The following is a 14,577-nucleotide window of genomic DNA, read 5'->3' as shown; positions in this document are numbered from 1 at the left end:
TATTGTTGTGGGTATACCTTTTGCATGATAAAAGGGCTGTAATGATTTTGTGAAGTCATGTGATATATGATAGACTTGCTTACTTTCTTTGTGCGCCACTGTGCTCTGTTGTCTTTGCTCGCTGCCAAGCACCTGTCATTAAGTCTTAGTGGCCGAATTTAGGAGTATTTGTGATCTTTCTCCGAGCAGTTTGGTGATTTTCTAGTTAGTTTTTTTTAGTAGGCACAAAGTGGTTGATTGCATTTATCAGTTTTAGATAATAGAGAAATGTTTTCCTGTATAAATTTAAGTGATTTATCAAGTATTATAATATGCAGAGTATAAAAAGTCAGTCAAATTTCAGTTTGCCGTTATTTCGTGTGCCTCGTTTTAGTTTTCATGTTACAGAAAAATGGTGCATACTCTTACTTTATGTTTTTAGATCGTCATTGATTATTTCTATCAAATCTTAAGCATTTATTCCCAGTAGTGACCAATTCGTAATTTCTCCCTACAATATTAGTACACTGCTAAACGGACAGGTGCTGAGAACGAATAACCACATCGTTTGGAGGGATACTGCTTGATTAAAACCAAATTCTTCCAACTAACATTATCAGAGAAGCGTGGCAGAGAGTAAAAAGAATTTATTTTGAGATCCGGGGAATGAAAGGCTTGCTGTTTAATAACATGTGAGATTACCAATTATAATCAACTGGATTATTAGAGAGGTGAACTTATTAGAGCGGTGTAATTAAAATTTTTTTTTTATTCGTTTGTTTTCAGCTTTCCACACCAGCGCCTTCCAGAACAACATCGGTGAAAAAAGGCGGACCACAGAGAAAAACCAGTGGGTCAAAAACTTCAGGCCCATCATCTAACTCAGGTTCAAGAGTTTTGCCTCTTTTTCATTCTATTCTTTTGTCTTAAAGGTAAACTTAGTTTACGAGTCAGACGGCCCATCCTGCCGAGCGTATTCTTTTTTCAGAAGCGTAAAGTGATAAATAGTATTGCCACTCCTCCCTAGATGGGATGCTTGTCCATCACACAGTTACCTTCTTTCTTCCCCCCCCCCCCCCAAAAAAAAAAAATCGCCTGTACCGATTTATTTTACCCGGGTGGAGAAAGTCACTGTGAGTTAGTAAAGTATCCTGCCCACCAACTCAACCCAGTGACGCAGCCTTGGTTTGAACCCGAGACCCGTTCCTCGAGAGTCTCGCTGACATCACGTGCCAGTCGCCACATTTTAAGGAATTGTAGTAGGGGTCGTAGCTCAAAGCCAGCCAATTTTGTTCAGTTCGGTGAGATTTCTATTGTTTTAACTATAAAGACTATTAATATCGCGATCTCGAATTGTAGTTTTTATGCCCATACATAGTAATGTGATGGAAATGTAGAGAAGTGAGAAGTAAGACCTTGACGAACACTGTTATTAAAAAAATCTTCAGCTTCCAATTGAATCTGATAAAAAAGGAAGCGGACTCAAAATTCCTTGAGGTATACTTATTTAGTTCTTGTAGTTGTTAAAACCGTTGGTTTTCTTTACAGCGTCTGCAGGAGCAGTTGACGAGGCAGACTTTGAAAATGCATTTCATGACTGTCCTGAAATCAAGGTTTGTAAAAATAAAGTCATAAGGAATACAAAGACATAATCAACTGTAAGCCTTCGTTTGAAATTTGCGTCAAAAGCGAGGGTGTTCTTCCGTTGTGACAAAAGGAGGCAAACCTTCTTTTGTTCATAAACCCTTCACTTCCAAGATCTCATCAGTAATTCTCCCAACTTCTTGCTGATACAATCCTTTTGATGTTAGTTCAAAGAATTTGGTATTGGATCAATTAATAATCCTATAATTGACATATATATATATTTTCAATTCCCATCACTTGTCTGCTTTGTATTGTATTGATATTGTAAGGAGAAATTATGTTTTGGTCACTTATGGGAGTAAAATGGTTAACTCGTTAAAGAGAACTTCTGCGGCGCTAGATGTCTTAAATGGCGAGCTGTTTGAAAACGTTTTGTCTTGCACGCTGCACAAAATACTTGAAAGAACACGAAAGTGAAGTGATTACGAGCCTTCTTTTGGCGCGAAAATTTTTTCTCATATTTGTCCTAAAAGACATTATCTGTTCCTCGAAGCACACAGTCTCTCTCCGAGCTTCGCTTTCGAAGAAACCGTTCACTGGCAGCTTTGACAGTTTACATGACTAAGAGATAACTGGGTTTTTTCAGGTTTATAGCAGTAAAGAACTAGCAGAGGAGATGGCGAAGGTTCAGTCCGTGTTATCGGATGATAAAAACGATTGGGAACACCGGGTAGCTGCGGTGAGTTTTGCATTTTGCTACTTTCCTCTCTTGGAGAGATTTTCTTTGGAGTGTCTTCAAAGCAAAACCAAATTGATCACAACGGCCAATCAGATCAAAGGAGAAATCACAGAGAGCCAATAAGAAGTAAAAGTAAAACAAGTAGCTGCCTGAGGCGCGGGAAAACGCCAGTGACCCACGTCACGATTGGTTATGATTTTGCATCTGATTGGTTGAAAGGTTGGCGCGAGTTTTCTCGACCAATCATGAAGCGAAGCTCAGTAGAACCACACAGATTACACAATTGCTTTGATACGAACAATTTGTATTTACTTTCAAACTCTGAGGTTCTGGCTTTTTTAGCTCTGAGCGCCCCGTTTTCTTTAGCTTTCCTTCTTTTCCAGCAACAACGAATTCCTTTTAAATTTTGTTCATGAGATGTCGATATTGTCCGAGACTGTGGTAACCTCGAAGTTGTTGTTTGCGCAAATTTTAAACTTCACTGTACCTTTGTGTCCTCTTCCAGCTCAAGAAAATTCGCAGCTTAATTAACGGAGGGGCTCTAGAGTACGATAACTTTGTGTCGCTGGTGAGGCTACAAGAGGGGGCATTCAAACTCTCGGTAAGTAACTTTTTGGTTTTCTAAATCGACTCGACATTTTGGAGTAGGGTTTAGTCAGATAGAAAATGAATAAATGAGTGTTTTACTGCGCCTTTTTTATAACATGCGAATGATGGAGATCGATCTTTAAAACTCACAGTAACCTCTAGTAGGCTCTCTGTCAATGTGCACGAACAAAAATGTGGGCGCGCAAGAATGTGGCATTACAGGGGCCGTTTTCTGATAACGGCACCCGCTGCGCCAGCCTACCAGAAATCAGCGACTCGGCAAAATAGAAACTGTTTGTTAAATTTGTAGCCATTACCTAAGTGGTGACGATTATTTTTGGTTACTTTCAGACAAAGGATCTTCGATCGTCTGTCACGAGAGAGGCTTGTGTAACCTTAAGGTGAGTCACAGGTTGAAATTTCTGCGAGAACCAATCTCTCGACTTGACCTAGAAAATAAATTGACAATATATACATGTTCCCTCTAGCTACCTGTCTACCATTTTGAAGAATCAGTTTGATCACACGGCAGAAGCTGTATTACCAACCCTCATCAACTTAATCACCAACAGCGCCAAGGTAAGAAAAATCTTCTTTTCACAAAAGATACACCTTACTCCCCTCGTTCCCCAAGGAATATGACGAACATGATGAACAAACCCTTAAGGACTGCGTCCAGCTGCCATGACTGCATGAGCTGGCACACAAAGTTTCCGTGGTTTCGAGCTGATCACGTGCGAGTTGGAAGTTTTTGTTACCCCAGGCGTTTTGCTCGCCCCTTAGGGGTTAGTGAGTCTTGACATTTGGCACATGATACGTCCTCCTCCAATCAGAAATCGTGTTTGTCTTTTTTTCCTGACAGATCATGGCAACGTCTGGTCACGCTTGTATCAGCTTCATTCTAAAAGTGAGTTTTAAATTTCAGCTTGTTTTCTCGTGTTTATAGATCGTGTTTATAGATCCTATTTATACTGGTTGACGTGAAGTGATTTCATTTTTTTTATATTGTCAAACAGAACACTCATTCTCATCGGCTAATTCCAGTCATCACTAACAATATGACATCCAAGTCAAGTATCATTCGACGGTAAATATTGAACTATCTAAAACGCGTGCTGTAAGAAGTCATTGAAGTGGACCTTACGACTCTCTGCACAACCCGCTCAAATTTACAGCTTTTTTCCTTTTATTTATTTATTTTTTCTATTTTTCGTCTAAATTGTTCATAACTTTAATGGGCAAATGAAAAGTTTAATTTTTTGCTTGCTTAAATTGTCAACTAACAAGGCTAGAAATAACACTCGGTCATCTGACGTTGTCCAAGCAAATTTTGAAACTTTATTCTGGTTATTTCCACGTTACGATCGGATTTGATGTTCAGGCATTTCACTCGATTATTTTGAACTCCTCCACTGAAGTTACTGTCCATTGTTAAAAGTGTCTTAACAGATTGTTTAAGCCATATTTTGTTAAAAAGATGAATCATGGGGCGAAAAAGGTCTTATTTCTTTTACTTACCAAATGAGATAGACCACGAAAATGACCCTTGAAACCTTCCTGTACTGCGGCATGGCTAGTCCTTGATATGTTTCCACAAACTCTCGCGATTTAACTCCCTTTGCAAAGGCAGTGGCTGGTCATAAAATGGCTGCTTTTGTGTTCCCTTATCGAAGTGATTGAGTGTTCGTAAGCTAATTCATACTTACGCTATATTTCTTACTCAGCCGATGCTGTGAGTATGTAGACCTGTTTCTTACTCACTGGGAGACGCCCACGATAAAATCGTAAGTACACACTAAACTTGCAATGCTGCCAGTTTTTTTTTTTTCTGTGTCAAAGCGGCAGATTTTTCCCCAGATTGCCACATTTTCGATTAAAAAAAAACCGGATCATATTTCTCCTAAAACAACGATTTACCGAATATTTCCGAAGACGTTCCGAGTATTCTCGGAAGGTGTCCTGAAGGGTTGCTCCATTTGCTATTTTTGCACTTCCTTCCAGAACTGAACGTTTCAACTAACATAGGATCATTCACATGAACTTCTGTTCACTTTCACACTTCATATTTGTCAAAATATGCCTCGGTTAAGGCTGCTAGAGCTCAAATTCTTCCGCTTGCCGGGGAAATTTCTCGGTAAGCCTGAGTTATCATGAGATCGGGGTTGCGATGCACACCCGTTAGAATCACTCCGAATGCTTCAGAGTTGAAAAGTGCAAATATATTAGAGCTGTGAAGCTTAGGAAATTGTAAATGGAACTTTCTCTTGTCTAGTTATCAGAGTGTCTATTAAATGCCACAATACTTTTTCTTTTCTTTTCTCAGCCGCGTTAGTGAAATAGAAGAAGCCATTCGGAAAGGAATTTCAGATGCTGATCCTGAAGCAAGGGCAGGCATGCGAAGGTAGATAGAAAAAAAAGATCGGCTTTATAATATCTCGGGAATTTCCCTTTTCGTTCGGAAGAAACTGTTCCATGCCAGGGTTTTGGTGAACAAGGAATTGGTAAGCCTGACTGCTCACCTTTAAGGCTTTGCAGTTGTTTTAAAATGCGGTTTTTCGACGTTTTTGTCAATAAAATCTCGCAAATTTTATTAAGAACTTTGAAAGGTCAACATTTTTGTTTCGTCTGTAATTGAAAATTGATTGTAAGGCCTTTTATTTTATGTGGGTGCGTAGAAATAGCGTGGCGGTATTAGTACGGGAAGAATTTTGTGGAGTTTTACCAAAGAGTCTGCCTGTCTGTCACCATTCCCTTGCAGTAACTTGTGTTCCAAGGTCAACATTACTTTTCCAAATCAGAAAGCGGAAGCTGGAATTTATGTTTTTTTAATTTTAGGGTTGGACTTAACGAGAAAATCCGTTAACTTATGACTTTAATTGAGATGTTGTCATTATTTTAGAAGTCGTGCTACTGCTACATTTTTTTTCTTTAAGAAAATTTAAACTAGAAGCTTCCGAAGATTTCTCGTCGAGATGGTCAACTGAATTGGTTTTAAGACTCTGTTTTTCTATCTCTTTGGATACAGAACTGGGCTCGATGTGCCGTGTTGAGCCAATTGTGTTTTTTATTATTCTCAATTAGTAACTGTTATTCAAATCAACTTACAAAGGGTGTGTCGCACCAGGAATGCGCTGATCAGGAAACCAAAATTTTCTAGAAAAGGCTCTCAATAAGAATCTCAATGTTTTGTGACTCTGTTTTTCTATCTCTTTGGATACAGAACTGGGCTCGATGCGCCGTGTTGGAGCCAATTTTATTTTTATTATTATTCTCAATTAGATACTGTTATTCAAATCAACTTACAAAGGGTTTGTCGCACTAGGAATGCGCTGATCAGGAAACCAAAATTTTCTCGAAAGGGCTCTCAATGTCATTTCTAATGTTGGTGAGAACGTGGAAGTTTCCATGATGCTAAAAAAAAGCCAGCGCAAGGGATAATTTCGTGTTCGCCAAGTAAATTTTGTTTCTCTGTTAGTGAGGGTAATTGAAGCTTAAAATAGTGTAACACCCCCCAAGAGATTGTGCTAACAACATACAACTCTTTTCTTTGGAAAAGAAAGGATATAACTGTAAATGTAAATGCCTTAACTACTTCCCAATAAAGATCGAAAATTAACAGCTTTACAGAGCGTAGTTTTGTGTTTGTTAATGTACGATCTTCTCGATATTCAGGGCGTTTTGGCATTATCATGAACACTTTAGAGACAGAGCAGAGAGGTAAGGTTACTTTATATTTTAATCTTGGCCTTCCTTTCAGTTGCCGAACAATCTTTATAAATATTCATAACTGGTTAATTAGTTGTGCAATTCGGCAACAGACCAGAGTCATGTGAGGGTCGGCAACTTAATTTTTTTTCATCGTAGTTTTGTTCGTACCGGTTGTAAAGTTTTGAGTTTTTGAGGCTGGCTGCCGTAAACTGAAGCACAAATATAGATTGCAACTAGTTTCGTCAATGAATTGCTGTCTTTTCTTCGCACAATGCCGATAGGAGTTTGGCGAAGCGGTCACTACATAGAGGACCAACCTTCATGGCTGTACTACTACAAGTACAGCGCAACTCTTTGATTGCCGGATTTAATTTTATTTTAAACTTCATAGTCTATTGAACATATTAATTTTTTTCCCCTTTCTCCTTACAGCTTGTTGAAATCGTTCGATGCCTCAAAGCAGAAACAGCTCGAAAATGACCGTAACCTTTCCAATCTTGGCCCTGTAAAAACTTCATCGTCCGGACGATTCGTTGCTGTGAAACCGAGCAAGCCAATTTCTGGAAACAGAGTGCGCTCATCCAGTGCGGCTAGCGAAGATGGCACGACAAGGTAAGTTTGCAGAACACATGAAAAGAAATAAAAGGGTTATTTATATCTTTAATTTCGCGATTTCACGGCTGGTAATTATTGCTTAAGGGTATGGAATCATTAAACATGCCTCTCGAAGTGTTCGTTGATACGTTGGGTTTTTATTTTTCGTGCAGATTTTGCTGTTCGAGGTGTGCGCGTCGTGTACAATGGCGAGTAATCTTAATTAGAACTCTTTGTATAGCTGTTCAGTTGAATAGCTCAATGTTTGCTCCTGCTTAGCGTAGAAAATACAGCAATGATGTATCAGCAGGTAGCAACGTTATTTATGAAGCGATTTTGCATTTAATTTTTCATAGTGTATAACGCATTTCCTTTGATGCGAAAAGTGTTTTGAATCGAATCTCGTTTACTTTTTATGTTAAATTTTAGAACTACGTTTATTTCAAGTTATGGTTCGTTTCACGTGGCGTTATTTAATAGACATGCATGAATTCTGCGGTTGAAACGAGAAGTATTTGAAGCAGTTCTTTCCGATATGTGCGCCAAGACACGATATTGCAAAGTTAGTATTTATAGGCTTTGCAATGGAAATCGGCTGATTTAGAAATTCTAGAACATCGGTTTTCTTTCTTCTTCTCTTCGGCAATTAGGTAGACTTTGTATGCTTTACTGTTATCCTGGATTACTTTACAATAGTTTACCGCAAAATGATTTCTGCTGGTGGTGCGGCTTTGAGGAATAATAGAAGGATTGAATCTATTGTGTAAATAACTCGCCATGTAAATATTGTTGACGTATATCGATGGATATCGACCGTCGAGCAATGTTTACAGATACATTAATTTATTTCAATATAGTTTCAAATTTTTTTAGAACCATGTCAAGTATGTGTTTGAGTGATGGGGTTGCCGCCAGGCGGTGAATATCTAATTACTGTTCGATATATAGTGTACGGAGAGCTCAAATATCCCAAATTACCTTAAGTAGGATTGAGTTTTCCTCACATGTTGTTATTTACAGCTCACGGCACACAGCACCTTCCCGTCAGACAGTGGGAGCCTCGAGCCGTGCCGCGAGAACCACTCACAGAGAAGGTAAGATAAAAAGTGTGGCAGTGTGAAGGCGCTGGGTTACAAGGAAGTTCTCTGGGAAAATTCTTCAAGAATTTAAGGGTAGACGAGGAAGTTACCAAGAACATGATATATTCCTGCTAAGGACAGGAAGTATTGTTTAAATCGCTATGCAACTAATCCTATGTTTACTTACCTGTTTTTCAGTTTTATAGTTTTGCAGGTTTACTGCTTTACTTAGTTTACTGTTTTATTGAACCTATTCCGCTCGGAGGCTGATAGCCTTAGAGGCCTTGTGTCAAAATACAATTATGATTACAATATATTAAAACTAAAATTACATTAAAAAATCTGACTTCTATTAAGTTACTTGAAAAAAAACTCTAAAAATTAGGACCGCTTCAGAAAATGTTTGCGACAGAACGTCTTTACGTCTCTCAGGGGCATTCCGAATTTCAGAAGGCATCTCATTAAGAATTTTCGCTCCATTAAGAAGGAAGTGTTTTTTCCGAAATTTGTGTTTGCCCTCGGTGACGATGATCTAATGTCCTACTTTGTAGAATAGTTACGAATGCTAGAAAATTTAAATCTTAACTGGCGCTAGGGAGTTTAAAAATAAAAAATCTCACTTTATCAAAAGTACTGCAAATAGTGTGGAAAGTTAAAATTAAAAGATTGGCAGTGAAAAGGTTAGCGTTTACTTTGAGTTGCTTTAGTTACACTTTTTGTGATCTTTTTTCTTAGATTCCCGTCATGCTGTGGCATCCAAGGCAACAGGCTCTCTTCTCTCTCCCATGGCTTCTCTCGGTCGTTCCCTCAGTAATATCGACCAGTGGTCGGCTGAACGGGCCAGTGCGCGTTCTAAGATCCGCGCAGTACCTCGAACGTCACCTCAAAGCCATCACGTGCAGCAGCGCCAAATTCGACCCCAGTACCCTTCCAGGGGCACTGTTTCTCAACGTAAGTACGAAAACGAACTTTATAAAGAACAATGGATCTACTTATCAAAGTTTTAAAAATTAATAAATAGACAAAATCTAACATTCATTTGTTCTTTCTTTTTTTTTTTTTTTAGCTGGAAGTCGATCCCAGTCTCCCGAACGATTGCTGTCCACCTTCCCTCCTCGGGAGAGGTCTGAGGTGTACTGTCGGAGAGAAAGCATAAGTAGAACCAAGATACCCACTCCAAGGTAAATTCATAGGCATAGAGATTCTCCTAATCATTGATTCAACATGCTATAGATGTTGTTAGGGGAATTTGGCTTTAGGTCAGAGGTTAAAAGATAGCTATTAATACTTCGACAAACGTGGCGCCGACTTAAATATAGAGAGAACGTTTTCATTGGAAATTATTATTTCAAACCAAGTCGTTTCCAACAAGGTATCGTCTCTGGACTTGATGAAAACTCTTTCTTCATTCAATGCTATTTGTAAGTCGGGCGATCAGTTTTTCAGTGAGTTAAGATTTTCTTTCGGGTCCTTATTCTGCAAGAGAAAGAGTTTAAGTGGTGTTGATTCAATAGAGCCCGGTTACCAGTGGTCTACTGCTGCCCATAAGACCTCTTATCGCCGTCTGTTTAGCCTGCTAACAAGCTCTCGTGTTTGGATCTCGCCTTACGGCTCTTTTTCCAGCCGCTAATGAAAAAAGTTATTGAAATCCCTTTAGGTGCACAGAAGTATGAACCAGTTTCATGTGGCAGATAGTCTCTTATATGGATTCACAGTTGTCATGTTTTGGTGTTATTTTGTGTAAATTAATTTCGTTGTTGTCGGTTCTCTTCCAGTGTTTCTAGGCATGGCAGCAACGAGAATCTGGCTGGTATTGACAGCCATACACCCCACTCCCATCCCTCTAGTTCTCCCTCTTTCCTCCCCGTTCGTAAAACTCTGTGAGTACAGTCCATTGTGTTCTTGTTGTTGTATCCAGTCGCCAACAATTCATACGACAACATCGTTCTTACAACCTTCCTCGAGTCTTTTTACCTTCCATTCTTTGCTCCTTAAACGGCGCACAACTAACGCATAATCAGTTCTCCGTTTACCTTATTTGGTTATAATTTATGATAATTTATTTACGTTCTTTTCCAGAGTTGCTCGAAATTGCAGCAACGAGAGTCTAAATAGTCCTAGGAGCTACTCGCCCCAACCCTACCCTCCTCCCTCTCGATCTTTTCTTCCTGTTCCCAGTCCTAAACTTCAGTAAGTACTAACTTTTAACTTGTAAACTACTTTTATAGCAGCTCTGATACAGAATAACATAATCTAAATAAACAGCTTATTCTAATTACTAATCCTAATTATATTTATCGAAGCTAGTGTAACAGAAGGCTTTTTAAATCTTAGCTTACTAAGAAAAAGCACTTGTTTTCTTGCGTTTTCAGTTTGCTTTTGTAAGAATTTTTGACATCTTTGCAGTACAACTTTTTCTTTCGGTTTTGTTACTTTAGCTACGGATTATGGATTCTGCTGATTATCTATCGACTTTGCGTCACTTTCTCGTTGTGATCGCATCTTTTATTTTTCCAGTTTTCCTAACAACTTTTTATCTGATCTTTCCATTAAAAAAGTTTGTTTTGGTTACGTTACTGTGCGTACAGGTTGTCTATTCCGCTGATATTCTGTTGATTTTCCTCTGCGTACTCGTAACTATCAAATCTTTTATTGTGCTTCTTTTTCTGTTAAACTTTTCATGCCACAGTTCTTCTCGTCATTCTTGCGAACGAAACACCTTTATTTTCACATTCATCTCGTACTCTGTCCATTCTCATTCTTATAATCTTCTTGAACAACTGATCGTTGTGGTCTCATTGTCTTTTATTGCAGTCTTTCTCGGCATCTTAGCTTCGAGTTTCTTCCCAGACGGCCTCGTAATTCTTCTGTCTCCTACATTCCTGTTCCGAGCTTGTGAGTAACCTCGCTTCTCCTGGGAATTCTGTGACAGAACTCTTGCCTTGTCTTTTAACTCAGTTCTTGTCCTATAGAGATTGCTGGAACTAACACACAGCATAGTCCGTTGTGCATATATGAATTTTTTTATTGTCGGGAACAAGAAACGAAAACTTTCATTCAGTTCTAAGAAAGGTTTTTTCGCCAATGATTGTAACGATTGTAACGCCCGTGATCAAGTTAATGCTGAAGAAGAAATGCGTTATTGAATTTCTCTAACAGGAACATTTCGTCGATTTAATCCTTAGTAAAGTTATATTCAAACCCTAGTTCATTGCCCCTTTAAGTGCTACGTATGCCTTGGTTTGTGCTAGCTGAAGTCTAATTGGTCCTTAATGGTCATGCTCTCTACCTTAACCAATCAGACAAAGGGTTGATTATCCATTCAGCCAATCACCAGTTATATATCGGTGCTTCGTGACGATGACTTTTCCCATGCTTGTATTAAAAGCTTCATTTCTTCCCGCGCTTGTCGCGGTACTTTCCCGCGTATTGTTCTTTAATATGGATTCTGATTCGTTCAGTTTTGCTACCGTGGAAATCATTAAAAAACTGCGCTATATCGATAACATATTACTTTTAATAATAACTCTTACTTTCATCATACTTCAATATCCCCCATTTTAATCACGTCCAGACGATTACATCCAAAAGACGGTGACTGCGTCAATTCTTATGTCAGATTTAATCTTTTATTTCCACGGTTCTCTTCCACAGTCGTGCACGAACTGCTTCTCAATGTAGCTCACGCGCGAGCTCCCGCGCGAGTTCGCGCGGAGCGAGCAGAGACACCAGTCCTGACCGGAGAGGGGACAGGCGAATGAGTTCAGAGCGAGGATACAGTCCAAGTCATTTACCGGTGATGAAGAAGACAAGTCCGTTACACAGTGAGTAGGGCTTTGACTTTGGGCGGGAAACAAGGAGAGGAAGTGTTACTTTTTGCATTGTGCAAAATGGCCTTCACCTTGAAAGAAATTGCAAATTATTGGCTCTTTGAGATAGAACAACACATGGGAAGTAAAAATAACCAGAGCAAAGGATGGAGAAGATCTAAACAGATTGAACAAAAAAGAACGTGAAACGTCATTGCTTGAAGAAAAGAGCTGCTCAGCTAGAATGGCTCTGACGAAGGGCTAACGGTCGAAACGTCAGCTTTAGAAACCCTACGGTGGCCAATTTACATTCTCATCTCAGTTGATAAAACCAAATTATCATTGTTATACCCCAATGACGCAGCACTGCGGTTTCTTAAGCAACTAGCCCCCTAAAATCAGCAATGTCGAGAATGTCTTGAGTGACTAAAGAGGAGGAAAGGTGACGAGTCATGAGATGGCCTGCGTGACTGGTGATTTTTCGAGCGCTCGTTGAAAATGAAGGCTACCTCGCTACGAAAATGAGAAGTAAATCTTCGAGGAATTTTTCCCTCTCCCTGCGTCGCTCCTAAAAACATCCCATAATCAATTATCTACCCCGTGAGATTGCGTGAACGATTGGAGGCAGATTTTTAGTTTTGCCTCTCTCTCCTCCCTTATCGCATTCTCAAAGTCAAGAACCTTGGCCATGATCAGCGCGTGCTTGCATAGCTATCCAAATAATGCCCTCTTTCCTTAACCTCTTAGATCCACCAATGGTAAAACAGTCAAGTCAAGGCGAGTCCACGGGTAAAGGTGTCACTGAAGAAGCGGTTTGGAACGCTTGGGTAAGTCCCTCTCACAATATCTTTAAAAGCGTTGCATATATTTCTCCGAACGCGAGCAGGCGAGAGGTATGTTATCAGTACCAGACCCCCAGTGAACCTCGCGACTTGTCTCCAGTCCTTCCGCTGGCTTAGAAATCTCGTTATGCAGAGCTAAAATGAGGGCTTGTTTGGGACGTTTTCTTTTGTCCTAAGGGTGTCCTTTAGCCGGAGATTCCTCTTAAAAGTAAAAAGGAAGAACTCAAGTAGGCTTTGTTGCTCTCCTAAGAATACTTATTTATTTCCGTCTAATTCTCATTTAAGCATAAAAGCCCATCCAGACGAAAATATTCGTTTGGTTCTCAATGTTCCGATGACGACGATAGTGACGTGGCCAGTATATCATCTGAGAGATCGTATGGATCTAGAGGCTCGCGGAATCACCCCAAACACTTGGAACCTGGAAACGTAAGTTGATTGAAATTTATAGTTGAAAAGGGATGTGTGTTCCAGAAAGCTAAAGTTTTTATCTCTGCTTTTAAAAAGTATATATGAAATCGTGACTCTGGAAGTGTTTGCAGATCCCAAAAAGTAACTTTACCTTTCGGAATCGATCTTCAAATGTGCTCAGTTTTCGTTTACGGACGTTGCTACTTTGAATCTTGCTTAGCAACCTGGCCGCGTGCCTTTCGCACCACAATGAATAATCTGGCGATCGCGTTTGCCCAGGGGGCTTAATTCAATTTCTATGGGTAAATCTGACAGATAATTGACTTGTAGCTTTTTATCGCTTCAAAAGCTACTAGAGTGTTCGCGTTGTTTTATTTGAGGTAATTACTCTTAGACAATTTTCTTAAACGCCATACTTTGTCGAAAACGCCACTATACTTGTGATCTCGAAACTTTTTTTTAACGACTATTTTTCTTGTACGTGCGGAATGCATGACCAATCGAGCGAAGAGCTTCAGGTCACGGCATAAATATTGAGCTTTGATTTCAAGTAAAATCTCGAATAATCTTTACTTAGCTTTCACATTTTCCAACTCATTGCGAGGTACGAAGAAAGACGTAGTGTGTAAAATTCAATGAATAAATGACTTACAAGCGTGACAAAAAATTAATTTTAGTGATACACAAACCCTAGCTGGGCAGAACTAAATATTTTTTTTGTATTAAAAGTAGTTCTGTTATGTAAATGGTACCTGTCGTTTATTTTGGACAAGTATTTCTTTATTCACCAGCGATACCGGAAAGCGAATAGATTTGACGATAATTTTGACATCTTAATTCCGTTCACTGACATTCAAAGTCGCCGAGGTGGTGTGTTTATGTATGAAATGAAAGAACAGCGCTTTTAACAGCTGTTTCGAGGTTTTTTTCCTTTATTTACAGCCGTTCCTATCAATTATTCATGAATGTTTGTGTCACCGTTGTCGTTCAACCAGAAGCAAGTTTTTTAACTCGATTCCTTTATTACTGTAAACATATGCAACCAAACACTACTCTGTCAACATTTTCAGAATTTGTATATGAAGTAATAGGTTACTTTTTGGACCGCTTGACGACCCTCTTCTTGCTTCGAAAATTCAAAGCGACTGAAAGACGATTGGTTCTCCGGTTTATATGGTAATGCGCTGAATAGATCGAAAGGAAACTCATGAATTACACATAATTATCTCTCACGTCTGGTT

General features: G+C 39.3%; 1 protein-coding gene across 6 annotated transcripts in view; it reads left to right on the top strand.

Annotated features, from left to right (window-relative positions):
- Positions 1-14,577, top strand: part of LOC131799135 (CLIP-associating protein 1-A) — a 42,501-nt gene that overhangs the window by 15,017 nt on the left and 12,907 nt on the right. For 2 of the 6 annotated variants that reach the window (XM_059116807.2, XM_059116809.2), the window contains 20 exons: positions 766-865; positions 1,528-1,592; positions 2,213-2,305; positions 2,811-2,906; positions 3,245-3,294; positions 3,382-3,472; positions 3,756-3,800; positions 3,910-3,980; positions 4,618-4,677; positions 5,217-5,294; positions 6,566-6,610; positions 7,034-7,213; positions 8,216-8,289; positions 9,010-9,225; positions 9,341-9,455; positions 10,354-10,464; positions 11,089-11,169; positions 11,929-12,098; positions 12,831-12,910; positions 13,211-13,354. In XM_059116807.2, coding sequence (XP_058972790.2) covers positions 766-865; positions 1,528-1,592; positions 2,213-2,305; positions 2,811-2,906; positions 3,245-3,294; positions 3,382-3,472; positions 3,756-3,800; positions 3,910-3,980; positions 4,618-4,677; positions 5,217-5,294; positions 6,566-6,610; positions 7,034-7,213; positions 8,216-8,289; positions 9,010-9,225; positions 9,341-9,455; positions 10,354-10,464; positions 11,089-11,169; positions 11,929-12,098; positions 12,831-12,910; positions 13,211-13,354 — 1,965 coding nt within the window. Of the gene's footprint in view, positions 1-765; positions 866-1,527; positions 1,593-2,212; positions 2,306-2,810; positions 2,907-3,244; positions 3,295-3,381; positions 3,473-3,755; positions 3,801-3,909; positions 3,981-4,617; positions 4,678-5,216; positions 5,295-6,565; positions 6,611-7,033; positions 7,214-8,215; positions 8,290-9,009; positions 9,226-9,340; positions 9,456-10,049; positions 10,155-10,353; positions 10,465-11,088; positions 11,170-11,928; positions 12,099-12,830; positions 12,911-13,210; positions 13,355-14,577 lie in introns of all 6 variants that reach the window. The other 4 variants (XM_066173667.1, XM_066173668.1, XM_066173669.1 and 1 more) reach the window with 4 other exon arrangements.

Source organism: Pocillopora verrucosa, chromosome 10 (assembly GCF_036669915.1).
Source record: "Pocillopora verrucosa isolate sample1 chromosome 10, ASM3666991v2, whole genome shotgun sequence".
Classification (NCBI taxonomy): domain Eukaryota; kingdom Metazoa; phylum Cnidaria; class Anthozoa; order Scleractinia; family Pocilloporidae; genus Pocillopora; species Pocillopora verrucosa.
The sequence above is the reverse complement of the archived record's forward strand: the minus strand, read 5'-3'. Positions and strand labels throughout refer to the sequence as shown.